The 24060-nt window shown below is 40.8% G+C and overlaps 1 protein-coding gene and 1 long non-coding RNA gene across 4 annotated transcripts in view; one reads left to right on the forward strand and one right to left on the reverse strand.

Moving 5' to 3' along the window:
* Positions 1–18332, forward strand: part of LOC110347702 (uncharacterized) — a 65245-nt gene extending 46913 nt beyond the window's left edge. The window contains exons 2-4 of the long non-coding RNA XR_002392440.2: positions 2999–3039; positions 8734–9067; positions 17945–18332. This is a non-coding gene — a long non-coding RNA (uncharacterized LOC110347702). The remainder of the gene's footprint in view (positions 1–2998; positions 3040–8733; positions 9068–17944) is intronic.
* Apba1 (amyloid beta precursor protein binding family A member 1) overlaps positions 1–24060 on the reverse strand; it is a 229733-nt gene that overhangs the window by 33463 nt on the left and 172210 nt on the right. For all 3 annotated transcript variants that reach the window (XM_087184089.1, XM_087184088.1, XM_004838169.3), the window contains exons 3-4: positions 7118–7213; positions 4173–4212 (exon numbers count right to left, since the gene is read on the reverse strand). In XM_087184089.1, coding sequence (XP_087040215.1) covers positions 4173–4212; positions 7118–7213 — 136 coding nt within the window. The remainder of the gene's footprint in view (positions 1–4172; positions 4213–7117; positions 7214–24060) is intronic.

The following is a 24060-nucleotide window of genomic DNA, read 5'->3' on the forward strand; positions in this document are numbered from 1 at the left end:
CTGAGTCTTGTGTTTGTTACCTCTTGGGTATCAATTAGATTTTGCTAGATAAATGGCTGGGTGAGCTCAAGACTTATTGGAAAATGCTATTTTATACAGCACTTACTACTTATCATCTGTTCATATCTCTCTCCTCCATAATGGAGTAAATGATTTCCATAAATTAGAAAAATGGGATATTTCATTTGGAATATCTGGATTTCTTTAATGGCTTCTGACCCTAATTCTGAAAGATACATAACATTTCCCCCAAGCCATGGTCCCATGCTGCCAATCTTGCCAACTTAGAGGCCATAATATTTACCACTTGTGCCTGCACACAGATCAATTCCAAGGAAAAGCAGAATTTTCTCTTCTCGTTCACCATTCTAGCAAATCAAACCTTAATTTAATTTTATTGCTACATTTTAGGTGTACAATATAATGACATTCATCATTGGAAATTTGCACCTTTACATAATCTCTTCTGGTTATTTTTCCCCCTCCCCCTGCCCTCCTTCCAACCCCTCCATCCCTATTTACACAGACTTTGTTTCCATTTTTGCATTTTCTCATATTAATTCCATTCCCTTTCCTTCCTCCTACCCCTCCCCCTTCCCCTTTGCCCCTTTTCTTCCTATTTCACATTATCTATTATACCTTTTAGTCCTTATTTGCACTTTCAGTTTCTCACACTAGAGAAATTATTCGGTATTTATACATATGTGTCCTATTTATTTCACTTAAGCGTATCACCTCAATGTGCATCCATTTAGCTATAAATGTCTCTAATTTCTCATTTTTTTATGGCTCAGTGGTACTCCATTTTATAAAAAAACCACATTTTCTTTATCCAGTCTCCAGGTGATGGGCATTTGGGCTGCTTCCAAGTTTTAGCTATCACAAATTGTGCTGCTATGAACATGGGCGCACATATATCACTGTGCTATGATTCTTTTAATTCTTTGGGGAAGACACCCAGCAGGGGAATAGCTGGGTCAAATGGGACTTACTTCTTTGAGTCCTACTTCTTTGAGGTATCTCCATACTGATCTCCACAGTGGTTGCACCAGTTTACACTCCCACCAGCAGTGGAGCAGGGTTCCTCTTTCCCCACAGCCCTGCCAGCATTTGTTATTGATTTTATTAGAGCAGCCATTCTTTCTGGAGTGAGGTGGAATCTCAGAGTTGTTTTCATTTGCATCTCTCGAATGACCAGTGATGTTGAACACTTTTTCATATGTTTATTTGCTATTTCTACTTCTTTGTCTGAGAAATGTCTGATCATTTCAGATGCCCATTTTCAGATTGGGTCTTTACATTTGGGAGGTCTGATTTTTGTAAGTTCTTTATAGAGTCTAGATAGTAGACCTTTGTCTGAGGAAGAGCAGGTGAAGATTTTTTCCCACACTGTGGGTTGTCTCTTCACACTGTTGGTGGTTTCTCTTGCTGTGCAGAAGCTTTTTAATAAGAGATCCCACTTGTTGACTGTTTGTGCTAGTTCATGGGCAACTGAAGTTTTGTTCATAAAATCTTTTCCTAGACCAATGTGTTCAAGAGTTCTACCTAACCTCTGTTGCAGGCAATTCAGGGTTTCTAATTTAATATTTAAATCCTTAATCCATTTTGATTTTAGTTTAGTGCATGGTGAGAGATATATGTCTAGTTTTAATCTTTGACAAGTTGAAACCCAATTTTTCCAGGACCATTTATTAACAGTGAGGGTGTTTGGCTCCTTTATCGAAGATGAGATGGCTGAGTGTGTCTGGAGTTGTTTCTGCATCTTCTAATCTGTTCCACTGGTCCTCAGATCTGTTTCTTTGCCAGTACCATGCTGTCAAACCTTAATTTTAAATATTTTCAGTAGAAGCATCTGATTCTAACTACAATCACCTGTAAGCTGTATGTGAAATTAAAATATATCTGGGACCAACATAACTTTTAACAGGTTCACTAAGACAGGCATGTTAATCTGTAATCGAAACATTTTCTTTGACTTGAAAAATGTCAAATCTGGGGTAACTAAAATATACATTTAACCTGCTGTTAAAACCTCAGCAACTTGAAAGGGGAATAGTTTGCTTTTCCTCTTGGAGGGCTTACCTGCAATGGTTTTTATTTTTATCTTTAACCATCAACTCAAGATGAGTTTACACAGTTGCTTCCCATGATAAGCTACTTACCAGGGTACAGACTTACAACAATCTATTCATTTTTTTCTAAAACTAAAGAGGTGGCTGAACAAAGAAATTAAAAATGTTTTAGAAAAGACCTTCATAAAGCATCTGTGTAATGCTGTAATAAGGAAACCTGTTACACGTCCTAGTCTCGATCTTTCCAGGGAAGACTTCTGGCCAAACACTCTAAGTGGTATACAACCCAACCTGGCTTCATGGTTCACCAGGAATTTACATTCTTCTCAACAGTTACATGGTTCCCACCCTGAAACTTTTATGGATATGAGACCGAATCAGGTTATTTACAATAACTAGTTTTAGATGTATAGCTGGAAGTACTAATTTAACTAAATATATAGGAAGACTGTCAGTCTTAAGACTAATTCCTAGTGGTAGATTTACAATATTGATTATTTTTCTTAACTTTATGTTGAGAAAAAAGATCTCATCTGGGATTTTTAAAAAAATCTTCTATTTTGTATGCTAACAGAAAAACAAAAATTAACCTACCTTTTCTATGGGACTTCCAAAATCATCTACTCATCTCTGATTAGCTCTATTCACTGAAAAGTGTCCCTTTTCAACCACAGTAAGTGTGAGATTGCAGATAGGTTTAAAAAGAAATCCAAATAAGTATAAATTCCAAGCATCTAAAGACACAAAAATTGGATGCAAACAAATTTTAAGGTTAGATATGATCTTATGCCATTTATCCTTCAGGGAAATTGACTTTAGTCTTGGTGGTGGTGTATTTTTAAAAAAGCAAAGCTATAACAATCCTACATCACAAAATTTCAGGTTTCACTGTGGCCTTTTAGAACATGTTTCTCTCCTCCTTTCAGGCTGCTCTGTGGGAGAATGAGCACATGTTACATCTTCACAGGTAGGTTAATGCTGAACCTGAAATTCCTGAGGCCTGGTGGGATGGCTATGAAGAAAGGAGTTTCCAAACCTCTGAAAACTTTCCAAGATGTTCTTGTGGCATTTCAGAACTTCACACACACACGGTACAAATAGTTAACAGCTTACTCAATTAGAAACCCACCATAATTCAATTATACCAAACTATTTACTATTAGCTTGCCCTGGGCTTCAGGCCCATGTGGTCATGGAAGTTTATGAATTCTGCTAACTCATTTCCAGGCAGCAAAGCACAGCACTGTTCATTCACAGGACCCAAAGGCTGGACATAGCCTCCTGAAGAGTCTCTTCAAGGAGGTAGCAATCTACCCTACCAGAAAACCTATCTGCCCCACCCCTGCTACAGCATCAGTGTTACCTGTAGCCAGAGGGTGACTCTGGGAATGAGGACTACACACCCCATTTGGGTGGCATGATCTCAAGCTTTGGGCTGAGTGTTGGGCCCCCTGGTCTTCAGTCCTGAAGAGAACATGGGCTCCAGAGAAAATCAAGAAGTTAGCTGGTATCAGAGGCTGCCTTCATAACCTGGCTCTGCTACCTCCCTGATATCAGGCAAGTTATTCACCCTCTCGATGCCTCCATTCTCTCATGCATAGCATAAAAACAATTAAAAAACTCACCTCATGAAACCGATGAAGGAGTCAATTAGTATTATATGCAAAATGCTTAGAAAAGTACCTGCCAGAGATTGTTTGTGTACTAATAAAAGTTCATCTAAATAAGAGATGGGACTTATTGGGAATGCTTTTCCCTACAAGGACCAAAGTTTCTTCACTAAAGTTTATACTATTTGAATTGCTCTGGAGGGATATAGGAGATGCACTGGGTGGAAGTAAGTAAGGTGACTTGGCTAAGCTGTACCACACTGGGTGAAGCCCACAGCTTCAGGGTCACTATCCATATAAGGAGGAAGATTTCTGAGAGATGTACTGATACTGGTTTTTTGATCCAAGATCCTAAGATTGTTAGCGCTAGAGTTAGTAACTTTGTGGGTTTTCTTCCACGCTATTTCCTTCTTTTCAGTGGTTCAAATGCCCCAAATAATGAAAAATTCATGAATGATTCAGTGCATAATATTTTCTTTTTGACTCTTACCTTCAACGTAGGTTGGGAATGAAGCCAAGCTTTTTCTTGACTGTAATTAAGACAAAGAGGTTTCAAAAAGGGCAAAGCATAATGAAATATGCATCAGCACAATCATCCAGGCAATATGAAAAAGGAAAAATGTATCACCAGTGGCATTTGTTAATCAGTTATTAACCATTTACGGGCAAAGACAGTGTGGATAAACATGCATTTATTATTAAAGGTTATCTAAAACCGAGAACAGTCTGTTCAAATTTCAGATAATCAGAAGACTACACATTTCAGACAGATGTCTGTCAGCTTAAAAAATATTGTACAGAACAAAATCTATATTCAGCAACAGCAGTAAAAATTTTATATTCTTAAGACTGAGTTCCATGTGAAAAAATGTTGATTAGTAAGAGAACCAACATTACGAATGTATACAAAATTCCTGGGCTGGAGATTTAGCTCCGTGGCATTGCGCCTACCTTGCAAGCACAATCAGTCTCTGGTACCAAAAAAAAATAAAATTCCCTTAGAGAATTTTACTTCTTTGCTGCAAGGATCTCTACGCTAAAAATGTGTGCTAGTTTTTTACCCTTCTTCCTTTCACTCTTACTGATTGATTCAGTTAAAAAATACCATTATATAAATCATAACTGTATGTTACCTTAAGATAAGAATATAACAAAGGAATAAATTAAAAATCCTAGAACTTCTTAGATTAAGTGACATCTCCTAGCAGAGGAACATCTTCTTAACAGTGTAATTGGAGATAGATGTGATGAGCTAGAACCTTCTAGAACTTGACTAGCAGTTTAAATGCTAGCACTGAGACAACACTTCAAGTGAATTAGGAGCAGGAAATTCATAGATCAGGCAGGTCTAGGGCAGGGTGATGCTGGTGTCACAGGTACATTTATCTATTCTCTATTCATGAGCTCATAACTAGCTTTCTTTAGTCTCTGGGGTAATGAATTTCCTCTAAAAAAGAGTTTTGTGAAATGAAAGAATCTCTAATTATTGTGTACAAAGAAGAATTTCATCATTATTTCTAAAGATATGCAGAAACATGTGCCAAGTCTTGTAGGAACTGAAAAACTAACAAATTTGCCTTGGTTATTATATCTGATGCATAATCAAAGGCTGAATGTTCACATGTCTAATTAGCCTTTTGTTTTTCACATGTGGATAGAGAAGAACATAAGCTGACCCTTAGCACTGAAGAATGAAAAAGCTAAAGGCTAAGATCCTTGGGGTTTTTCTGGGGGTTACATAAAACACCGCAGAGGATGAAGCCTGACAGGCAGAATAATGACGCATAAGTTACCTTGCCCACACAGTCTGGGACCTGCAACCACTTTCCTCTCTAGGGGCAGCAGTTCTTGGCAAATAAGAGCATGGGCCCATGGGACCTCTGGAGTCAAATCCGGGTTGGCCTTCATGAACTCTGTGACCTCATGTAAGTCACTCAACCTCTCAGCTTTCTTGGCTAATAAATAAGGGCAAGGCTATCTACCTCAGAGAATTATCTTCAGAAGTAAATGGAATCCTAGCTGTGATTCTCAGCCGGGAACACGGTAATGTTGAATGGATGGTTAACACCCATTACTGTAGCTGTCATTCTTTCTTCTTACTATTTGTCCTCACTCATCTGTGTGCTATGAGTGAAGTATGAAGCTGTATGGTAGGAGTGGGGGAGACCAGCAGAAACTGGGACTCTGTCACGACTGAGGTCTGAGGATGGGCCACAGAAGGACAGAGGACATTTTAAGTCTAAATTCTAAGGTTTAGGTCATTTCAAAGAAGGTTTATGTGTGTCTAATACAAAGAGTAATAAAAAAAATATACTTCTTCACATGAATAGTATGTGTATTCCATGATAGACTAAGGGTAAGGTTAAACTAAGACTTGCTCTAGAAGTGATCAGCCACTCAGGTCAAAGCAGACTGTTTTCTTCCATTGCATTTAACATAAAATCAGCAAAACAAGCAAGCTTGAGCCAATCGTTCATTACGTGGTTACCTCTATATGTGGTTAGCAACTATATTTGAGGGAAGCTGAGCCCCCACATAGATTACTGCCAGATTACTGCCCAGGCCAGTATTTACCTGAGGCTGGGACACAGGTAGGACGACAGTCCCCTGTATGTCACAGGAACTGGATACTGGTGAAGGCAGTGGCTTCTGAGAAAAAAATACTTGCCCTTTCCTAGCCCCAGAAACCTCAGGAGGAGCAAGTAGCATCTTCTCATTTAAACACTGTATGGCAGAGCTTGGTTTGTCCCCCACAGGAAGGGTGAACATTCAGCTTGTCTAAAAGGGATTTTAGGGTTGCTCTCTCAGTAGCCTCAGCCACACGTGGCTATTTATGTTAATTTTAAAATATCAGTTCCTCATTCCCTGGCTGCATTTCAAGGGCTTAACAGGCAGCTGAGTCTAGTGAGCCACACCACCCCAACTAGACAGCACAGAAGCAAACACCTCATCCTCACAGAACATTCTCTTGGACAGTTGGTATGAAATGGAACCGTGATTAAGAGAAAATGACATGTGGTCACGCTGCCCTTTTCACAAGACTTGAAACAAATGAAACCAACCCATTTTCTGAGTTACACAGCATTGGCTCATCTATGGTATCAGAAGGCATCCAATGCCATGAGGAAGGATGCTGACACACAGAGTTTTTGATGTTCAGAGCTGTCCAGTAGAGCATTCTGCAATGACACTAGTGTTTTGTCACCTGCTCCATCCAATACAGGGGCCACCACCCACAGGTTGCTACTGAGCACCTAAAATATAACATGAACTTTTCCTTTTATTAAAATAGCTGTGGCTACCAAATGGGGCAGCATGGCTTTAACAGACAAACTGCATAGTGGAAGGGAGCTCTCTGAGGACTGGAGAGAGCACAGAGCAATATGAGAATAAAACCAAACAGGCTGACGGCTTCACAAATAAACAGTGCCCTACCTCTTTGTTTGTGGAGGCTTCCTCAGGGTCACCGGGATGAAGGGGTGTACTTGACGACTCTGCCCCCAGGGGTGAGGAACTGCCAGGAGATGGAGACTAGAACAAAGCAAGAGTGCAGACATCAGTGAGAATGTGAGCGACACCTCTGGGAGCCCAGGGGAAGGATACGGGCGGAGAGGGGGCAAACCAGAACACAGAGGGACACTTCAGTTGGGAGAAACTCCTTTGGAAATAAACTCCTAACTGTACAGAACAAGCTAGGGGCATTTAAACTTTCTTTTCAATTGTTGCTATCTCTTCAAAGAAGTTTTATTGCTCTGGTTGCCTCCCCTCAGGCTAAATGTTGAAAAAAACTATAGAAAAAGTTGACTATTAAACTTGTAGTCCTAAATGAATAGAGTGAAAGCTATTACACAAATGTCTTTTTTCTTAAAGATACATATACTTAGGCTACCAAATGTCTATAAAATTGCCTGCCCAGACAGACGTGGTGGTGCACACCTGTAATCCCAGCACTCTGGAGGCTAAGAGAGGATCACAAGTTCAAGGCCAGCCTTAAGTACACAGTGAGACCCTGTCTTAAAAACAAAACAAAATAAAAACCCCCAATAAAACACACAAAAAACCCCAAAAATCTGCCTAAAATGACTTGAATGGAAAAATAAAATTAAGATTCTTTATTTTTAAAGAGCCAACTGAGGCTAATTTTGGTGATTAGAAAACATACCCCATGGGGCTGGGGATTTAGCTCAGTAGTTCCAGCACCTGCCTCGAAAGCGCGAGGTCCCGAGTTTGATCCCTGGTACCAAAAAAAAAAAAAAAAAAAGAAAACATATACCCTGTAATCTATAGCCCACTGAAAATTGAGAGATGATTTGCCACCCAAACCAAATTATCTTGGATACTCTTAAATGATTAAGAAATCCTCTGTCAAATGATGTTTGGCTTTGAAAACTAGGTTTGGGGAGCACAGGCCCTGTAGGGTGCCTCTGTGGATGGGTCCAGCCCTGCACGGGCAGGCCCTGCTGCAAATGAAAATTGAAAACCCTGTTTAGGGCACAAAGCACAGCAGGCGCCCCATAAATGTCTGCCGAGTGAGCGGCTGAATAAAGCAAGCAAGCAAGCAAACACAGGGATGGACAAATGCAGGCTCTGGAAACACATCCTGGACCATATGGCGACATTTCTGTGTGCTCCTAAAATCTAGGGAGATAATGGCCTCCCCTGGTGAGCCACAGAAGTGCTTAGCAGTTCTGCAGCAATGGCCCTCTGAGAGCAAGAATGCAGAGCTTCCCAGTTGAGGGTGATGCCTGACAGAGCCCGCTGTCACAGAAAGAAATGACACAAGATGTGTTCTCTCAGGAAGTGTGGGGGTGTGAGGGAGCAGGGGAGGGAAGTTCCCAGCAGGAAAAGCAAAAAAACCACTAGTGTTTACTCAAGTCTGCATCTATCACTTGAGCCTGGCCCTCTTGGGGAAGCCGCGGTACAGACATCAGTGAAATACTCCTGTATGGAAAGGGAGAATGTTTCACAAAGCAATGGTGCTGGGGGCAGGGAGCACATTTAAAGATGAATGGAATTCAGTGAGCATTATGTGAAATTTTAATCTTTTACAGGAAATACAGGGGATACTAAATGAACCAAAAGCTGATATGGTGCAATGCGTTATTATTCAGACCAAGAAGTCGCATGATGCCAGCCCAGAGCTGTGAGGCTTGGATCTGCTTCCCGTGGGCCCACATATCACCATTCGAGGCAGCCAGCTGGGGACCAATGAGCTCCTTAAATATTCACATGCAGGAGTCAGCCACTCTGCAGTAAAGTCAAGAGGGCAGGAACAGAGTGTGGGCAGATACAAAGCACCCCATGGCCCCTGGCCACAATAAAGCAGCCCTGCATGCCTATAAGAAGAAGAACTCAGAATCTTTTCACTCAGTACCAAGAGATTTGGTGGGTACTTGCTGATTTTGCACTCTTTGGCCTATTCAAAATTAATATAGGAAAGTATAAGAATTTAATGCCTTTAAATATCCTCAAATTTTCAATTTTGGAGCGCTTCCTTTCATATTTATGGCTTGATTTTTCCCAAGTAATTTGCTCTGTCACAAAGATTTTAAAGGTTCAGCCCAAGAAAGCTAGTGCAGTTTTTCTTTAACTCCTTGGTTTCTGGACCGTGTATCATCCTCATTAAAAAAAAAAAAAAATCCCTGAGAGTCCCATATTTCCCATATCTTTGTTTTCTCTGATGCTCTAAAAATAGATTCCTTACAACCTGGCTGGTAGCAGACTGTCCCAAGACGATGTGAGCGGGCAGGGCTGTGGAAGAGCGTGGTCAGACCCCATAGTAGAGCTAAGTGTTCAATAGTAGGTGCCCGCCAGGGAATCCAGGGGAAGAAGAGTGAAGTCTGGGGTGGGGGCGGAGGTCCCTCACCAGGGCTCTCATGGACCCACTACAACCTTATGAGAGACCACCTCCCCTCAGACACCAGATGCTCTAGGCTTCTGCCCAAGTACAAGGTCACGTGAATTTTCTTCCACGTGCATATGTATCGAATGACCTCCATCTACAGAGTTCCCCTCATTTTCTTCTGCGCTCTCCTCCCTGATGCTTTCTCAAGCTCTATTCACAGTACATCTGTCCCCGAATGGCATGTACTGTGTTCTGTAATGTTTGCTTATGTGTATGCTCCTCCTCCATCAAGAGCTCTTAGGTGCCAGGGATCTTGTCTCCTGCATCTTCATTACCCAAGTGCCATGCTGTGGGTCATGAGAACAGCAGGTATCAACAAATGTAGGCACTGAATCAATGATTTCAATATGCTTTCTAGCTTTATACTGTTTTCAGTTTGCATGTGAAGCAGATGTTACAGACCTGCCTACTACTTCCCTAGATTATATTTTAGCAGCCAATGGTAAACCCTTTTTAAATAGTCCCTCTGTTACTATGTGTAGAACATTCAATCTGCACTTTGAACTAGAGGAATGATCCTTGTCTGTGAAGATTAACCTGGGCTCCAGTGAAGTTCTTTTGAAAGACAGCTGTCCTTAACAAAAAAAGAGGACCCCATCATGCAAAAGCCTACAAATCACCACAAGCCACTGCAGGCCAAGTTAAGGGTGGAAAGCACACTCAAAGGGACCCAAATCCAGTGGAGCTGAAAGGGATTCAAATATCTGCTTCAAAGGCCCTTTGCCAGGTACCTCCAGCTTCTGCCCCAATGTATACTCTTCAAAGTGGAAGAAAAAAGAACTATTTACTTTCAAAGATGTATTGGAGGCAAACTTTAGCCAATGATATGGGAGAGAAAAAGTTAAGATTATCATTAACTTTCTGTCTGGAGTTTCAGGCCCTCTGGGCTGCCAGATGGATACTTAATCTAAGGCAAATGTGGATGTGGGAATTCATGAAGGTGAGTATGGGGAAGTCTCCTCTGTGTTCTGTAGCCTCAAGCCCACGTTTACTGGTGCCACAGACCCTAGCATCACCAGAGAAGGTCCTGTCCCATCATGAGACTCCATAACAGTGGCCACTGGTACCATAGGCCTGGCGTCTCCCAAATCCACCCCGAAGGACCTAGGGACCCTTTAGCTTGTGGCTTAGGAACTGGGACTGCGCGTGCCACAACCCTCAAATCCCCTATGCTTTTCCTGAGAGATCTAAGCATAGTCCTTTCCACACCCTGCACAACTGAGACTTGGTAGCTACTTCCACAAGCTCTGATGACACAAGGGCTCGACTTTGCAGAGCATCAAGGCACATCCCTGAAGTCCACATTCACTGCCAAGTGATGCCACCATGTCCATGAACTGGTGCAGTCTAACTACTGAGGCTGCTGAATCAACACAGACCAACAAATCAGAGACTATGCTTTTGAGTTCCCGTATAAACAAACCCAAGTCACCTGCCCAGCTGAAATCTTACATCCTATAAAATTAAAAAAATCTTCTCCAGCAAAAATGATTTCATAAAATTAGAAGAATAAACATACCCAATGTGCAGACATCAATGTATGGATATAAGAAACATGAAAGGAAATATAATACCTCTAAATGAGACAGTAATTCTCCAGAATAGATTTCAATTTGAAGGAAGTCTATGAAATACCTGAAAAAAATTTTAAAATAATGATCCTAAGGAAACTCAGATTCAAGAGAATACAAATAATCAAAAATTGAGAAAAACAACTTAGAATATTAAGGGAAATTCACCAAAGAGATTGAAATCATAAAAGAGAACCAATCAGAAATATTGGAAATAAAAACTTCAATCAGTATAAAGAAAAGTACAATAAAGAATTTCCAAAACAGACTAGAACAAGGGGAAGAAGGAATTTCAGAACTTGAGGACAGCTCTGTTGAATTAACCCAGGAAGAAGAAAGGGGAGGAGGATGGGGAAGAGGAGACAGTCAATGATGAAGACAAAGAAGATGAAGAAAAAAAGAAAAGAGATTACAAGTGGCACTAAAATACCCAACTTCAAAACATACTACAAAGCTACAGTAGCTAAAATAGCACAGTACTAGCATAAAAAGACACATAAGGCAATGGAACAGAACAGGACTGTGTTCCGACCAACTGATTTTTGACAAAGGCATTAAGAACATACAACGGAGAAAAGATGTCTCTGTAAATGGTGCTGGTAAAACTGGTTATGCATATGTACAAGAATGAAATTAGATCTCTTCCTCTTGCCATACATAAAAATCAACTGAAAATGGATAAAAGACCTAAATCTTAAACTGAAATTATCAAATTACTACAAGAAAACAGGAGGAGCACCTTAAGTGTGGGTGGTAATTTTTAGATGGAATCCCAAATACATAGGCAACAAAAGTAGAAATAGACAAATGGGCTTATAGCAAACTAAGATGCTTCCACATAGTAAAGAAAATGATCTATAGAAATGATCTACAGAAGAGACAACCTACAGAATAGGAGAAATTTGCAAACTGTTCATCTGAGGAGGCATTTACAACTAGAATGTATAAGAGACTAAAAAACTGAACACCAAAGAAGAAATCCAATTTAAAAATGGGCTCAACAAATAAGCATATGAAAAAATGTTCAACATCACTGGTCATTCGAGAGATGCAAATAAAAACAACACTGAGATTCCACCTCACCCCAGAAAGAATGGCTGCTATCATGAAGTCAACCAATAACAAATGTTGGCGGGGCTGAGGGGAAAAAGGAATCCTTCTCTATTGTTGGTGGGAGTATGGACTGGTGAAACCACTGTGGAAATCAGTATGGAGATTCGTCAAAGAACTAGGAGTAGAGGTCCCATTTGACCCCGCTATTCCCCTGCTGGGTATCTTCCCCAAAGAATTAAAAGAATCATACCACAGCGATATATGTGCACCCATGTTTATAGTGGCACAGTTTGTAATAGCTAAAACTTGGAAACAGCCCAATTCCCCATCAACTGGAGGCTGGATAAAGAAGATATGTTTTTGTTTTTGTTTAAAAATGGAGTACTACTCAGCCATGTACAGAAAGACAAACTAGAGACATTTATAGCTAAATGGATGCCCACTGAGGCCATGCTCTCAAGTGCAATAAATAGGACACACGTGTAAATACCAAATAGTTTCTCTGGTGTGAGAAACTGAAAGTGTAAATGAGGATCAAAATGTATAACAGATATTGTGAAACAGAAAATGTTCAAAGGAGAAGGGGAACTAAGGTGGGGGGAGGGGGGAAGGAAATATGGGAAAGAAAAAAAAACAGAAACAAAGCTTATGTAAATAGGGAGGAGGAAGGGGTTGAAGGGAGGGAAGGGGAATGGGAAAAAATAAGAACCAAGATATATCATGTACAGGTACAAATTCCCAATGATGAATGTGATCATAACGTGTATCTAAAATGTACCAATAAACTTAATGAATAAAAAAATAAAAATGGGCTGAAGAACCAAACACTTCTTAAAGACAATGGAAACAAGTACATGAAAGAATGCTTAAGTGCACTAATCACAGAGAAGTGCAAATCAAAGTCACACTGAGATAGCATCTCACCCCAGTTAGAAAGGCTATCATCAAAAAGAAAAAAACCAACGCTGACAAGGATGCAGAGTAAAAGGAACTTTAACACCCTGTTTTTGGGAATGTAAACTAGTACATCCATTAGGGGAAACAATACGGAGAATCCTCAAAAAATTAGAAATAGAATGACCACATGATCCAGCAATTCTACTACTGGGTATACAGATACAAAGGAGATGAAATCATTATTTCAAAAAGGCACCTGCCCTTCCATTTTTAATGTAGATTATTCACAATAGCCAAAATATGGGATCAACCTATATTCCCCCCAGGGGATGAAGGGATAAAATGTGGTAAATTCACACAATGAAATATTATTTAGCCATAAAAAGAATTAATTTCTGTTATTTGCTGCAAATAGATGAACTAGAGGTCATTATGTTAAGTGGAACTAGCCAGACACAGAAACAAAAATACTACATTCTTACTCATTTGTGGTGACCAGTAAATCAATCTTGCAGAAGAACAGAATGGAACAGTGGTTGCTAGAGATTTGGTAAGGGCAGTGAGGAGGGAGAACAGAAAGTAATAAGGGACATCAAAAACACAGACTGGGGAAATCACTCCTGGTTCTGTTTTAGCATGGTAGGGTAACAACTGGTTAAAACAATCTCTGATATATTTCAGAATGATTAGAAAAAAGTATGAAACTCCCAACACAAAAATGATCAGTGGTAGAAAAGATGGAAATGCTTATTATCCTGATTTGATTGTTACACATTGTCTACACATACAGTTACTGTGACATACCCCATAAAGATGTACAGATATTATGTCTTCATAAAATATACACATATAAATATACAAAAATAAAATGCCAATGATCCCAATAATACTGTATTTTCATCAAATATAAATAATCATCCAGTGCACTGTATCATACTTGGAAAATTAACTGTGGTCAGATGGGAAGGACGGTGGCCAACATTCCTTTTGTGATCATCATAAAATTAAAGAATATGATGACTACTAAAATTCCACTCTATATTTATTCTCATAAAATTAGATATGAAAGAGTTTTAAAATGCCATGATCTGAATGTGTCTCCCAAAATTCATGTGCTGAAAAGTTAATCCTCAGCACAACAGGGCAGAAACAACACAACAAGTTAATGTCGAAAGAGGGAGTTTGACTCCCCTTTGCCCCCTGTCTTATATGTGCTCTCTTGCATTGAGCCACATTACAACAGCATGAAGACCCCAGGCAGATGCCAGAGCCATGCTCTTGGAATTCCCTGCCTCCTGAACTGTGAAGCCAATAAACTTGTTCTTTATCAATTACCCAGTCTGTTATGGCAGCAGAAAATGGGCAAAGACAAAGAGATAAATGGGAAGGATGACGATAACAGGAGAAATTCTCTGAAGGAGAATAAGTGGAATATCAAATCATTAAGAGGGGACCTGAGGTGTTCTGTTAGCTGGAAAACTTTATGACTGAGAAGACTTTCTCTGAGCATGCTGTGAAAATCACATAAGCACTGAAGAATGCTCTTACACTGTGGGTCTTTAAAAAAATTATAACCCCCAATAAGTACTACTATTCTGTTCTGAGAATCTACATACAGTTAGAATTTTAACCTAGGTGTCATTTATCAAAAGATAAACAGCTTATTTTTATAATTTTAATATTGCCTTTGAAGGTGAAGTTCTAACTGGATCCCTTTTTCCACATACTTATTTTGACACTGTGGTTCTTGTTTTAAGTGAATTAATTTGAGATTTTTGAAGGTCTGCTTATACAGAGATTCTTTAGAACACTCTGTCCCTGTGGTTAAAATGTACTATGACAGCTGCCATGTCAGGCATGAACACAGGGCCCGAGGGCAATGAGGAGGACAGGCCACCTGAGTGGCTAGGCCAAAGACACCTCCAGTGGAGGACATAAGGAATCCACTCCTGTCCCAGGGCCTGGACAGAGTTTGTTGGTTGGCTGAAGGAAATAATTTCTAAGACACTGGGTTGAGTCCTCAAAGCCATCCTGATCTGGCTAATATTAGACTCCATTTTCAAAAGCATAGTGTGATTACAGGGAATAAAAATTGCATTTTAAGGGAGAATACTTGGATGTTTTAATTTCATATTTTGGCCAAATAGGTTAACTTGTATCTTATGTATTAATCAGCCTTCCTGTTGCTGAGACACAATGCCCAACACCCACAATTTAAAGGAGAGGCACAATGTGCTCCTGTTTTCAGGAGATTTAGTCTATGGCCAGCTGGCTCCAACACAGAAATATCATGGCAGAAGAGTGTGGCAGAGTTAAGATGCTTAGTTCTTAGTGGCCAGGAAGCATTATAAGAGAACACTGCCAAGGAAAAAGGGGTCAAGGACCATATACAGTACCAAAGGTCATACCTCCATGACCCCCACAAGTGTGCTATACAAACCTACCAGCCAGCTCCCATGCCAATCAAGATGACACAATTAAGCTTAATTGTCATACTGTGTTTCAGAAGAGTGAAGTGGTTAAATGCTGTAGCCCTACATCTGTGGAGTTGAGTAGGAACTTGGCTCTATCATTCTCAGTTCTGACCCCAGGGACGGTAGCGCATCCCCTCTCATCCTTTCTGAAAAATGGACAAAACAGTTACGACCCACTTCTTGAGCTGACAGGAGGACTGACTGGTGATCACACACTGTAACGGCCAGCTCAGTGCCTGGATGTGCAAAAAACACTCAAAGATATTAGCAGTCTTTTACAATTCCAATACTGCAAAAATTGTATCTCACCCCTCTGGGATAGTGTTCAGAAGGTCAGCAACACCCAAGGGGATGTTTTCTTCATCTCATCTAGTTTCCTTCCTCATTAAAATTTTACTCACAGATAAAATTAAAAAGCAAACAGGGGAGTCTATAAAATCATACCACAAAGACTGCATTAGTTCATAAGCCCCAACACTCTGGATGGCATACTGATAAGACTAGCTCATCCATGGCTAAGGCTGGGGTATTTACAACTGCTGGGTGCAACTTCTGCATGTCCACCATCTCCCGTGCAAGGAGCTACATTAGGATACAAGTTGAGAGTGACGCTATTCCAGGGACTGACTTACGAAAGAGAGTCACCCACTCTGTTGTTTACTGATGACCCCAATACCCACTCATTAGGACACATGGGATAGGACCTCAGCAAGCTCTAGTCAACCTGATGAGTCCCAGTGAATGCTGTCTCTTTCCTCCAAGGAAGCTTGGTGACAAAAAGTCACTGTAACAAAGGGTAGGAGAATATGTAAAGATTTTACAGTTTTCCCAAATGTTTCTGGGACTGAGCTATTCACTAATTTTACATTCACAGAACAACTCACAGAACCTGAGAATAAGGTGCTTAGGTGCCTCCCTCCCTCCCTCCCTCCCTCCTTTTTCAGTCCTGTCCTCCTTCCCTTCCTTCCAAGCAGCCAACAATACCACATTAAACTGTAGTATGTACTAAGAGTTCATGAACCTTCCTCAGCAGAGACCTCTTGCTAAATACTATTTTACCAACATTTAAAACACAATTTTTACCCTTTATCATCAAGACTAGCTGAGCTACTTTCTTTACTCAGAATGTGACCTGCATGTTTTTGCTCAGTGTTTTTGTTTTTGCTCTTCTCTGAATTCTACATGTCCATGAGCCCCCAAAGATCCATTCTAAATATTAACTCTTTGATGCAGTATTCTCAATTCTCTTAAGAGGAACTTCCCCTCCTGGAAGTATTACATGCATGCATTTTATTTGCACCATTCTTATAGTGCACTGCTTTCTCCTTTTAATTTCATGAAAATATAATACTATAAGATAATAATTACACTTTAATTACAACGGTGTAATAAGCACCTGGAAGACATGGCTTATGATTAATTTACATGTTTCCTCTCCAAGTGTACAATACAGAACACCTCATAAAATATCCAACAGGAATTAAATACATGGATTGAGTGGAAAGCAGCACAACACCTATATTGTGTCAGAGGAAAAAAAAGAAATGAAAAACAGATTGATATAACAGACCAGGTTCTGAACACACAACCACTGCCATTATGTGCTTGTGTGGTTACTGGTACCCACGTACATCTGGGTTCTCTTCATTGGTTCTTGCTCATGCTCTATCTCCCCCTCTTGCAACAATGCACCCTCATATGATTAGGATAATACAGTGGGCATGGTGTTGAGGAGGGAACAAGCATTCTCAAAGGTGGCATTTCCTATACACTGTCACTGAGCACCTCATCCTTCAGTTCCTTTCCAGCCTGGACATTCTGGTTCTGCTGCTTTTTGCATATGGGATATCAAAGGCAGGTCAGGGCACAGGTTCTGGTTGTTCTGGTAGTTTTCATTTTGGGACCCTGTGGAGCTCGAGTTGTGGAGCATCCTCAACTAGCTTTTTTTACTTAGGCTTACCAGTTTATCTAGCTTTACTACTTTTCTTAAATCAGTGTACATGGTTTCCCTCACTGATCTACATTGCTTTAACCTTATTCCATGTTAGAATTATTTTTAAAATATATGATTAATTTTTCTTACCCCAAGATATGTTTGTGCTTCTGAAAATCAAAAGCAGTTAAGAAATCCATAATTATTCACTCTCAATTCAAACTATTATCAATGCACATCTGTACGTTCTTAATGTGGCATAGTAGTAAAGTTAGTATAGGTACTGTAGAGGCATAATTATGTCATTAAAATGATAATAGCCTGGGCTTAATGGAGTGTTTTATATATACATATATAATGGATTCAATTAATACTGATGGAACAATCTGAGATAACTCAGTTAACTAGCCATTTCTGTTCTCCCCACAGGCAGGCCCTCTTGTTCCTAGGCCTGTACCCACTGAACTCATCTGAAAGCTGTAAGATGACCTGGAGCCTTACTCTACAGCAACCTGCTCAGAGGCACGTCCATCATTGGGCCACACAAATAATTTGTTTTACTACCATCGCCTAAGTGTTCTAAGCTTTGGAAGCTGTATTCTTGGAGGCAAAACAAACAAACAAACAAATAAAAAAAATCAGCTAACTATAAACTAAAGTCACCAGTGTAAGGATGAATCAGTTCCTCCATCTGGTAAAGCTCGTCTATAAACAGAGATTACCTTTCCCCCATCTCAAACATCACTGTATTTGAAATCCATTACAACTTAGAAAAATTAGGGAATCTTTCATCCATTTCCCCTTTTAAATCCATCCATTCCTGAATGGTGTTCCCACACTTTCATTCCCAGGCCACTGGTCCAAAGCTCAGCAAGAAGAAAAACCAAAGGCAGTGTTAACCCCTAAGAGACGCAACTAAGAGCACATTATTTGCTATAATTACACAACACCTGGTAAAAATGGTAACAGCTGCCATTTTCAAAGAGTTCACTCTATGCCAGGCACTATACATGGGCATAGTATACCATTACCTCATTTGCTAGCAAAGCAGCTGCTCATGTGTGAAGCACTCATTGCCATTCATTTTCATTAACATCACAGAAGCAAGGGACACAGAGGAGAACACGGAATGGGAGGCTCTGGGGTGCAAAGCCGCACATTTATTACAATGTGGAGAATCAGAATGTGATGGTGATGGGGAGACAGCCACGGGCCACCTTTCAAAGCACCTTGCTAAGTGACCAAATGGCCTCTTCTCACTCCAGGTCTCCTGGAATACCTGATTGTATTTCTTCCATTCTGGGTGATGCCCACGCTCCCCACCTACTCCTGCTTTGCTCACTTATTCCTACTGTCCAGGGAAACAAGAGAACAACTCATATCTGACAGGACAAGAAGAAAACCAAAAGCAAAGCAGCAACCATTCTTGCCAAGTTTGAGAATGCACCTACCTCTCCTTCATGACGCTCTAATTGGTACATCCAAAAGTTCTCCATCTTCTGGGTGCTATTTGGGCAGCTGGGCCAGCTCTAGGGCAATCACTCGGGAGCTGATGAGATGTCCTGACCCAAGTGCTCCTTTGCTAGACTGGTTCCAATTGTCTCAGGTACCCAAGTCAACACAACTGGTAACAGGAGATGTAACCACCTCCAGGGGTGTACAAGGCTCCACATTAACCCCTTAGTGCCTGCATGCCACACTGTCCTGCGTCACTGACGGGGAACCATCAGCTGATGTTTCTAAGAGGCTGGCCTGCACCCGCTGGGAATGGCACCTACTATTTCTGGGGAAAATAAACTGACTTCTGAGGTGCTACCAGCAACTTTCACACATCCAAACCCTGCTGTGTTTATAGAACCTGTGAAGAAGCATCTGGTGTTAAGGAAGGGGCGGGAGCCGGGAAAAGGTTCTCTCAGGCTCTGTGTCAGAATGCACCTGGACATGTGGGGAGAGCTCAGGAACACCAGCCAGCCAGTGGCCAGGCCTCTGGGGACACAGAGTGCTGAAGTGGACCCTTACTTTTCTTCACTGAGTGCACCTGAAAGCCTTGCTCTGCCACAAGAGTAAGAGGGCCATGACATTCCAGCAATGCAAGCTCAGAAAAAGCTGCCCCAGAGCCAGCATGGTTTGAGCCAAACAGACAGATGCCAGTTGGCCTCCAGAATCGGACTGTATCTGCTAGTGCATAGCAGAAAAGAGGAGGGTCTGAACAAAGCCAGCTAGAACTTATGCAAACTGGGCAGCAGAAGGATCATGAAGGCAGAGGACAGGAAGCTGTAGGGAGGACTTCCAGAGCCTTTGTACCTCGCCCTGGTCACGGCTCCGGGGACAGCAGGGATGCATAGAGGCCCTCATGCTAATTGGTCAGACATGCAGGCAGGTCTGTTTCTGAGTCCACTTGCTTAGTTATTGTGCTGTGATAGGGCCAAATGGTTGAAAAAAGAGACAAAGGATCTGAAACAATTCACAGCTGAAAATCCATCCATGCTCATTGCCAGTTTCTGATGCTATGGACAAATTCTGCAGGCCAATGTGGGAAATAGGCAGGAGGGGCATCTGTGGCATTTCCCTCTCTTTTCCCATTGTTCTTGTGTTTCTAATCACTCTCGCTAGCAGTCAGGCTGCACCTACTATAACCTGGGTCAACCTGATGCAAGTCCTGTAGCTGTCAGGCACCATTTGAGAAAGCCATTTTCAAAACAGTAGGCATTGAAGGGATCTTTTGATCCCCAGTTGATGGCAACTGGGATCCTCCTAAAACCCTTTTTTCCCCTCCCATTAATTATTTAAAAGACAGAAAAATCTGTGGGTGTTGATTCTCAAGTGTCTCTACTCTATAACTCTTCCTTGTTCATGGTGAAGTAATTTCCTGTTTGCACTCTTGAAGAGTGATGTGGCTTGGATTCATGAGCCACCCAGGACAGGGTGGCTGAAGGCATTAGTCTTTACTGCTGGTGCAGAAAGCTTGTAAAATTTCAGTTATTAGCTGGAGAACAACCAGCTCACACAAGACTGAAGATCATCAGGCAGACTAAAAGAAAAATAAAAACAACTCCTAGGCCTTCTGGAAAGTTAAAGAAAGCATCTACACATAGCATTTGACTGGCACAAGAGAACTCAGAATTCTCTTCTTAGCTCTTTTGTTTTCATTATCTCTTTCCTTTAATGTTCACTGTGCACCTGAAACCTGCTTAATTATTCACCACCTTCTCCATCCTTCATCAATGATGGATAACATGTGTGATGGAAAACTTTAGCAGCAAGAAGACAGCTGAGATGGGAGCATACAGAATAGAATCCACACGCCATGCCCCAGGGAGAGACCCAGGAACTGAGAACACCAGCCTCAAGGCCTGTTCTTCCCCGTCCAATTCCCCCAATACAATAGTACTCCTAAATTCTGAGCCTCCTTCCCCTTTTGCATCTTGGCACACAGAGAAATGATACTATTCACACAACATGCTGCATCAATTTGAGCCCAGAGGAGGCTGCGCTGGGCTGGAGGCAACATGTCTGGTGGCCCAGGTCACCTCCATCCCAAAGCCTGGGGAGATCCTCAGCTGAAAAGCTCAGCTACAATGTATGACTCTCTACTCATTTCTTTGGTCACTGATGGCCCCTTCAGAATAAAGTTAAAATCCTTTTACTTACAATCTATAGTGGACACACTTGTTCCCTCAGGAAAAAGCCACCTCTTTTTATTTCCACAGTGCTCCTGACTCAAGACACCAAATTGTTAGTGTATAGCAGTGGTGGTGAACCTGTGGCATGCATGCTGCAGGAGGCCGTTCATTATCACTGAAAGCTCTAAAACTCAAGACACCAAATAAAGATTAAGATGAAATCCTCAAGAGCAGAGAAGCTGAGAGGTGTGTTTGGGGGCTCGAAAAAGTACTACCCTGGAGTAAACTGCACACTCTGCCCAGGCAGAGCCTCTGCCTGTCACTGCTGTACTCCTGGGGTCTTGTACCATGCCTCACATATAGAGGAAACTAAAACACTTATTGGGTGAGTGGAAGATCAATTTTAAAATGGACTTTTAATTTGTGGATAGGGACAATAGTTACAACTCTCTCTAGCTCACTAGAATAGTGAGCAACAATGTAGCTTTGGGACCAGGCCATTTCTTATTCACAGACAACAGACTACATGGAGCAGGCATTCAATTAAACCCAAAACGATTGGGCTCAACTCAAGTCACTTTATGGAACTTTGCAACTGCTTTGCAGATACACGAGAACACATTCTTTTGATTTCATCTACTTGTCTAAGGAACGTCTTCCCATCGCTTTCTGAGGTCTGCATGGCAGAATATACAGGATCTCATTTCTGCCGTGCTGTCAGCAGATCTGTTGTCATTAAGGTAATGCCTCCACATAAGCTTCTGAGATAGTGACTTAAAGGGTTTTCTATGCCCCATAAATAGAAATGTTCTCTTTAAAGAGAACAAAGTTAATTTTAGAGTCAAGGCTGGGATGTACACTCTTCCATAGCAGGTCAGGAGAAGAATCTGAGATGAGGATGCTTGGGGATCCAGTCCTCTGCAGGCCACAAATGCACACAGAATTAAGCCAGCTTTGGGAGACCATCCTTCCCTTTTCCCAGAATACATCCCACTCCAGCCAGAATTTTCTCTGTGAAAGTCAGGCTCCAACAGAGCACATACTTAACTAAATTCTGTCTACGTGACATCAGGTCCCTTGTCAACTCCATCCCCTGCTATCCAGATCCTGGAAAAATTCTGACTGGCCAGAACTCCACAAGCAAGAGTGAATCGTAAGAGAAAGACTCGGTTCAGAATACCTCATCAGGCAGGCGCCGGAACCACTGAGCTAAATCTCTGGCCCTCAGAATACCTCATCAGGAGTCCCCCATGAAAAATCAACAGTGTTCCTACACACCAATGATAGCGAACCTTTCAGAGCTTTCCACAATAACAAACAGCCTGCTGTAGCATCCATGCCACAGGTTCACCACCACGGCTATACACTAACAATGAACCCACCAAGAAAGAAACCAGGAAAACAATCCCATTAACAAGAGCTTCAAAGAATGAAATGCCTAGGAACTAACCTAACCAAGGAAGTAAAAGACCTCAAAAACTACAGTATTCTGAAAAAAGAAATTAAAGATGACACCAGAAAATGGAAAGATATCTCCTGTTTCTGGACAGACAGACCTAATATAGTCAAAATGGTCATATTACCTAAAGTGAAATATAGATTTAACACAATCCCAATAAAAAATACCAACAGCATTCTTCACAGTACAAGAAAAAAAAAATGATCCTAAAATTTATATGGAACCAGAGGAGACCCAAAACAACAAAAATCATCCTGGGCAACAAGAGGAAAACAGGAGGCACAACAATCCCAGATTTCAACTTCTATTACAAAGCTATAGTGAGGAAAACAGCATGGTACTGGCACAAAAACAGACATGCTGATCAGTGGAACAGAACTGAAGATATAGCTACAATTCCAAAAACCTTTAGCAATCTGATCTTTGAAAAAGGGCCAAAAATATATGCTGGAGAAAACATAGCTTCTCTAACAAATGGTGCTGTAAGAACTGGCTATCTATATGCAGAAGAATGAATCTAGACCCATATCTCTCATCCTGTGCTAAACTAAAATCAATAAAGACTTATGTATAAAAACGGAAGCACTGAGTCTGCTGGAAGATAAAATAGGTAAAACTCTTGAAGACATAGGCATATGCAAAGACTTTCTGAACAGAGCCTCAATTTCACAAGAGATAATATCAAGTATGAACAAATATGACTACATCAAATTAAAAAGCTTCTGCGGCAAGGGGGATAACCAATAGAGTGAAGAGACAACCTAAGAATGGGAAAAACCTTTGTTAGCTACTTCTCAGAGGACTAATATCTAGATTATATAAAGAAGTCAAAAGATTAGATTCCTCCAAATAAAAGACCCAATCAAAAAATGGGCAATTGAAATGGACACTTCTAAAAAAGAGTACAAATGCCCAACGGATACAAGAAAAAGTGTTCAGCATTAGAGACATTAGAGAAATTCAAATCAAAACAACACTGAGATTCCATCTCATTCCAGAAAGAAGAGCTATCATCAAGAAGTCAAAAAGTAACAAATTCTGGTGAGGTTGTGGGGTAAAAGGAACCCTTCTACATTGTTGGTCGGAATGAAATTAGTGCAACCAGTATGAAAATCAGTATGGATTTTCCTCAGAAAACTAAAAATAGAGATTCCATTTGACCCAGCTATAGCTTTTCTGGCAATCTTTTCAAAAGAGCTAAAGACATCAGAGAACAGTGATACATATGTACCCATGTTTACAACCTCATAACAGCTCATAACAGCTAAATCTTGGAAGCAGCTTATAAGCTTTTCAACAGATAAATGGATAAACAAAATGTGGTTATATATATATACACCATAGAGTACTATTCAATCATAAAGAATTTGAGTCATTTGTAGAAAAATGGTACCTTGAGACCATAATGCTAAGTGAAACAAATCAGACACAGAAGGTTAAATATCACATGGTTTCTCTTATAA

Source organism: Heterocephalus glaber, unplaced genomic scaffold (assembly GCF_053883595.1).
Source record: "Heterocephalus glaber isolate CG9 unplaced genomic scaffold, H.glaber_assembly_v1.0 deba00001481, whole genome shotgun sequence".
In the NCBI taxonomy this organism is placed as follows: Eukaryota; Metazoa; Chordata; class Mammalia; order Rodentia; family Bathyergidae; genus Heterocephalus; species Heterocephalus glaber.